Genomic DNA, 6923 nt, shown 5'->3' with positions numbered 1-6923 from the left:
CAAAAACCTTTATTTCACCAGCAATTGGTTACATGGTAGCACTGCAGAAGCGGGTGCCCACACTACGTAAAATACAGTGATTGTATAATACACAAACAGTTATATATGTACAGTAGGTGATATACAGAAGTCTATTGATCCTATTCTGAACATTATTGGAGAGTTTGGTGAATGGTCAGGACTGTCCATTAATCGGGATAAGTCGGTTATTCTACCATTTGATGATATCCCTGATTCCAGCATATTAGAACATACACGAATACAAACGGTTGAGAAATTCTAATACCGGGTATAAATATAACAATAAGATCTCCGGATTACATTGTACTGATTCTATATCTTCTTCTGGAAAAGTATAAAAAGAAAATAGATGTGTGGTAGAGATTACCATTATTGGCTGTAGGAAGAGGGAACTTATTAAAAATGATATTGATGCCCCAACTCTTATACATTCTGCATAATGCCCCTATTTGGATCCATAATTCCTATTTTCAAAAAATTCATAGCAAGTTTCGTTCTCTTATATGGAAAAAGAAATCGGCGAGGATAAAATTTGAATAACTACAAAGTGACAAGGAATCTGGTGTTTTGGCGATTCCTAATGCACTAATATACAGTGGGGAAAAAAAGTATTTAGTCAGCCACCAATCATGCAAGTTTTCCCACTTAAAAAGATGAGAGAGGCCTCTAATTGACATCATAGGTAGACCTCAACTATGAGAGACAAAATGAGAAAAGAAATCCTGAAAATCACATTGTCTGATTTAGAAAGAATGTTTTTTCAAATTTTGGTGGAAGATAAGTATTTGGTCAATTACAAACAAGCAAAATTTCTGGCTCTCACAGACCTGTAACTTCTTCTTTAAGGGGCTCCTCTGTCCTCCACTCATTACCTGTAGTACTGGCACCTGTTTCAACTTGTTATCAGTATAAAAAACACTTGTCCGCAACCTCAAACAGTCACACTCCAAACTCCACTATGGTGAAGACCAAAGAGCTGTCGAAGGACACCAGAAACAAAATTATAGCCCTGCACCAAGCTGGGAAGACTGAATCTGCAATAGGCAAGCAGCTTGGTGTGAAGAAATCAACTGTGGGAGCATTAATTAGAAAATGGAAGACATACAAGACCACTGATAATCTCCCTCGATCTGGGGCTCCACACAAGATTTCACCCCATTGGGTCAAAATGATCTCAGGAACGGTGAGCAAAAATCCCAGAACCTCACAGGGGGACCTAGTGAATGACCTGCAGAGAGCTGGGACCAACGTTACACAGACTACCATCAGTAACACACTATGCCACCAGGGACTCAGATCCTGCAGTGCCAGACGTGTCCCTCTGCTTAAGCCATTACATGTCTGGGCCCATCTGAAGTTTCCTAAAGAGCATTTGGATGATCCAGAAGAGTATTGGGAGAATGTCATATGGTCAGATGAAACCAAAGTAGAACTGTTTGGTAGAAACACAACTTGTCGTGTTTGGAGGAGAAAGAATGCTGAGTTGCATCCAAAGAACACCATACCTACAGTGAAGCATGGGGGTGGCAACATCATGCTTTGGGGCTGTGTCTCTGCCAAGGGACCAGGACGACTAATCCGTGTACATGAAAGAATGAATGGGCTCATGTATCGTGAGATTTTGAGTGCAAACCTCCTTCCATCAGCAAAGGCATTGAAGATGAAACATGGCTGGGTCTTTCAGCATGACAAGCACACTGCCAGGGCAACAAAGGAGTGGCTTCGTAAGAAGCATTTCAAGGTCCTGGAGTGGCCTAGCCAGTCTCCAGATCTAAACCCTATAGTAAACCTTTGGAGGGAGTTGAAAGTCCGTGTTGCCCAGCGACAGCCCCAAAACATCACTGCTCTAGAGGAGATCTGCATGGAGGAATGGGCCAACATACCAGTAACAGTGTGTGCCAACCTTGTGAAGACTTACAGAAAACGTTTGACCTCTGTCATTGCCAACAAAGGATATATAATAAAGTATTGAGATGAACTTTTGCAATTGACCAAATACTTATTTTCCACCAAAATTTGAAAAAAAATTCTTTCCAAATCAGACAATGTGATTTTCAGGATTTGTTTTCTCATTTTGTCTCTCATAGCTGAGGTCTACCTATGATGTCAATTACAGGACTCTCTCATCTTTTTAAGTGGGAGAACTTGCACAATTGGTGGCTGACTAAAGACTTTCTTGCCCCACTGTATTATATGGCAGCGCAATTGCAACATTTGGGTGGGTGGCAAAGCGCTGCAAACCCAAATAGTATTAAGCGGTTAATTACCTCAGGAACACCGTGGAATATTCCTATTCATATAGTGGAACTGAATGACCTCGCACACAAGAAATCAATATACCCTACACTTGCTCTACTCTACAAGGTCTGGGATAGGGGTAAAGATATAATGGAAATAGGAGACTGCAATGAATCTACACCTATATGGTTTAATAATAAATATGCAGAGGTCTATAAATTAGAGGGATTCCGGAGTTGAGTGGATAAAGGAATATATACAATATAACACGTATATATGATATAAAACATATTGTCTGAAGGAATACTTAAGTCCTTTGATCAATTAAAGGGGGGATTTGCGATGACAAATAAACAATTGTATAAATATCTATAGTTTCGGCATTCATTTAATGCACAATCAAGATGGACGCCCTTTTGGGTAGAAAATAATACTTTTGTTAAGTTGGTATTAGAGAAGGGAAATACTAAGGGTCATATTTCTGATATTTTATTGAGTCCTTCTTGATAATTATTTAACAAAATTTCCTTCTCCAGCTAGACAAAAATGGATGGAGATATAGGTCCAATTTCTGAGGATCAATGGAGAGCGGTATTAGAACTGGTACCCCAATTATCTTTAAATGAGGCTCAGAGATTTTCCCAGATCATATTAATACATAGGAAATATAAGACGCCTAGATTCCTATGTAACATAGGATACCGGACTGCGGCTGAATGTCCAGGATGTAAAATGGATGCTGCGGGCCTATTACATCCGCTATGGGAATGCCGGGAGTTAGGTAAATACTGGAAAGGAGTTCTGTCTATTATAAAGAGGGTATATAAAATAGATATTCAACCAGACCCCAAAAAATGCCTATTAGGTATATTAGAGGATGATATGGAATTTAACCCAATGTCAATAGGGATTTCACATATTTTATTTCAAGCTAGGAGACATATTGCATCCAAATGGATTAACCCCTCGCCTCCAGAAATTAGTGAACGCAAAAATAGGATAAATAATATTATCAGATTAGAAAAAGGGGTATATAAAAAACAAAACTCAATGAATACATATGAGAAAATATGGGGCTTATGGTTGGAAACACCTGGAATGCCATCAAGGGGGATATTGTAGGAGAGACAATGACTTATGGGGGAAGGGGGGTATTGGCGAGGTCTAATGTTTCATTGTAATGTGTATTGGAATTCTCTAACATGTGGTATGGGTAATATAGCACACCTATATGTGTATAGGATTATAATGTTTATTACAATATTATGGTTATATAAGAGATTTCAAGAATGTAGAATGTTAATTGTTAGATATAGTAACTGCAAGTTATCAGACGGTAATGGGCAAGCTATAAGGATATATAGGAGAGATGCATGTATCTCATCCCTATGGTATGTTATTTTATTATTGTATGTACTGGTTTATTGTTTTGTAAAAAAAAACTAATGAAAAAATCTCAATAAAAATGTCTTGGATTAAAAAAAAAAGAATAGGAAAAAGGCTTCTCCCCTGTGTGGGTTCTCTTGTGTCTCTTAAGAATCATTTTACAATTAAAACATTTCCCACATTCTCAACATGAAAAAGGCTTCTCCCCTGTGTGAGTTCTCTGGTGGCTATTAAGATGCGCTTTCTGGTTAAAACATTTCCCACATTCTGAACATGAAAAAGGCTTCTCCCCTGTGTGAGTTCTCTGGTGCTTAACCAAAGCTGATTTCTGGTTAAAACATTTCCCACATTCTGAACATGAAAAGGGCTTCTCCCCTGTGTGGGTTCTCTTGTGGTTATCAAGAATCATTTTACGATTAAAACATTTTCCACATTCTAAACATGAAAAAGGCTTCTCCCCTGTGTGAGTTCTCTGGTGATTAATCAAATCTGACTTCTGGTTAAAACATTTCCCACATTCTGAACATGAAAAAGGTTTCTCCCCTGTGTGAGTTCTCTTGTGATTATCAAGAATAATTTTATGATTAAAACATTTTCCACATTCTGAACATGAAAAAGGCTTCTCCCCTGTGTGAGTTCTCTGGTGCTTAATCAAATCTGATTTCTGGTTAAAACATTTCCCACATTCTGAACATGAGAAAGGTTTCTCCCCTGTGTGAGTTCTCTTGTGGTTATCAAGAATCATTTTACGATTAAAACATTTTCCACATTCTGAACATGAAAAAGGCTTCTCCCCTGTGTGAGTTCTCTGGTGATTAACCAAAGCTGATTTATGGTTAAAACATTTCCCACATTCTGAACAGGAAAAGGGCTTCTCCCCTGTGTGAGTTCTCTTGTGGCCATCAAGAATAATTTTACGATCAAAATATTTTCCACATTCTGAACATGAAAAAGGCTTCTCCCCTGTGTGAGTTCTCTGGTGCTTAACAAAATCTGATTTCTGGTTAAAACATTTCTCACATTCTGAACATGAAAAAGGCTTCTCCCCAGTGTGGGTTCTCTGGTGGTTAATCAAATCTGATTTCTGGCTACAACATTTCCCACATTCTGAACATGAAAAAGGCTTCTCCCCTGTGTGGGTTCTCTGGTGCTTAACCAAAGCTGATTTCTGGTTAAAACATTTCCCACATTCTGAACATGAAAAGGGCTTCTCCCCTGTGTGGGTTCTCTTGTGGTTATCAAGAATCATTTTACGATTAAAACATTTTCCACATTCTAAACATGAAAAAGGCTTCTCCCCTGTGTGAGTTCTCTGGTGATTAATCAAATCTGACTTCTGGTTAAAACATTTCCCACATTCTGAACATGAAAAAGGTTTCTCCCCTGTGTGAGTTCTCTTGTGATTATCAAGAATAATTTTATGATTAAAACATTTTCCACATTCTGAACATGAAAAAGGCTTCTCCCCTGTGTGAGTTCTCTGGTGCTTAATCAAATCTGATTTCTGGTTAAAACATTTCCCACATTCTGAACATGAGAAAGGTTTCTCCCCTGTGTGAGTTCTCTTGTGGTTATCAAGAATCATTTTACGATTAAAACATTTTCCACATTCTGAACATGAAAAAGGCTTCTCCCCTGTGTGAGTTCTCTGGTGATTAACCAAAGCTGATTTATGGTTAAAACATTTCCCACATTCTGAACAGGAAAAGGGCTTCTCCCCTGTGTGAGTTCTCTTGTGGCCATCAAGAATAATTTTACGATCAAAATATTTTCCACATTCTGAACATGAAAAAGGCTTCTCCCCTGTGTGAGTTCTCTGGTGCTTAACAAAATCTGATTTCTGGTTAAAACATTTCTCACATTCTGAACATGAAAAAGGCTTCTCCCCAGTGTGGGTTCTCTGGTGGTTAATCAAATCTGATTTCTGGCTACAACATTTCCCACATTCTGAACATGAAAAAGGCTTCTCCCCTGTGTGGGTTCTCTGGTGATTAATCAAAACCGATTGATTGTTAAAACATTTCCCACATTCTGAACAAGAAAAAGGCTTCTCCCCTGTGTGGGTTCTCTGGTGGTTAACCAAAACTGATTTATGGCTAAAACATTTCCCACATTCTGAACATGAAAAAGGCTTCTCTCCTGTGTGGGTTCTCAGGTGTACAACAATATCTGATTTCTGGTTAAAACATTTCTCACATTCTGAACATGAAAAAGGCTTCTCCCCTGTGTGGGTTCTCTGGTGGTTAATCAAATCTGATTTCTGGTTACAACATTTCCCACATTCTGAACATGAAAAAGGCTTCTCCCCTGTGTGGGTTCTCTTGTGGTTAACCAAAACTGATTTATGGCTAAAACATTTCCCACATTCTGAACAAGAAAAAGGCTTCTCCCCTGTGTGGGCTATCTGGTGGTTAACCAAAACTGATTTATGTCTAAAACATTTCCCACATTCTGAACATGAAAAAGGCTTCTCCCCTGTGTGGGTTCTCAGGTGTATAACAACAGCTGATTTCTGGTTAAAACATTTCCCACATTCTGAACATGAAAAAGGTTTTTCCCCTGTGTGGGTTCTCTGGTGCTTCACAAAATCTGATTTCTGGTTAAAACATTTCCCACATTCTGAACATGAAAAAGGCTTCTTCCCTGTGTGAGTTCTCTGGTGCTTCACAAAATCTGATTTCTGGTTAAAACATCTCCCACATTTGGAACAAAAAAATCTCTTGTCCACTGTGTGAATTTTTTGATGTTTAAGAATAGACTTTTCGAGGGTAAAACTATTTTCATTTTCTGAAAGTGAAAATGACTTCTTTCCTTTATGAGCAGTTTGTTGTTTAATGCTTATTTTTTTATTTTGACTTTCCTTAGTAGTCAGTAATGAATCAGAAGACAGGACCTGTTTCAAAGGATCAGATGACAGATCTTTGCTGTGAATGGATGATGGTATATCTGGAGTAATCATATTCACTTCAATTGTATCCTGTGGGATCTCAAGATCATCCGATTTAAAAATCTCCTGTCCCTCTGATCTCCTGGTACAGTCATCTGCCAAGAAAAAAAAACAATTATTAACTTTGAATAAAATATCCTTCAATTTATATTTTTGAACATTTCTTCTTAAAATGTCTGTAGAAATGACAAGTTATTGACAGAATGACAGTTCACAGTCTAATTAAAAACCTCAAAGAATAAACCAGTGGAGCGTAGTGTTCAACTGTTTATTCATTCAGCCTCCAAAATATGGAATAAGAAGCCATCAAAAAATGTTATGTACGTGAAAA

At 38.1% G+C, this 6923-nt stretch overlaps 1 protein-coding gene across 1 annotated transcript in view; it reads right to left on the bottom strand.

Annotated features, from left to right (window-relative positions):
* Positions 1-2183: 2183 nt before the first annotated feature.
* LOC141201449 (uncharacterized) overlaps positions 2184-6923 on the bottom strand; it is a 62090-nt gene continuing 57350 nt past the window's right edge. Inside the window, exon 14 of the mRNA XM_073663441.1 lies at positions 2184-6687. Coding sequence (XP_073519542.1) covers positions 3830-6687 — 2858 coding nt within the window. The 3' untranslated portion in view covers positions 2184-3829. The remainder of the gene's footprint in view (positions 6688-6923) is intronic.

This window comes from Phyllobates terribilis, unplaced genomic scaffold, assembly GCF_046119375.1.
Source record: "Phyllobates terribilis strain yellow unplaced genomic scaffold, ASM4611937v1 Scaffold_116__1_contigs__length_5312468, whole genome shotgun sequence".
NCBI classification, from domain to species: domain Eukaryota; kingdom Metazoa; phylum Chordata; class Amphibia; order Anura; family Dendrobatidae; genus Phyllobates; species Phyllobates terribilis.
Note: the sequence above shows the minus strand (reverse complement) of the source record. Positions and strands in the feature narration are given on the sequence as shown.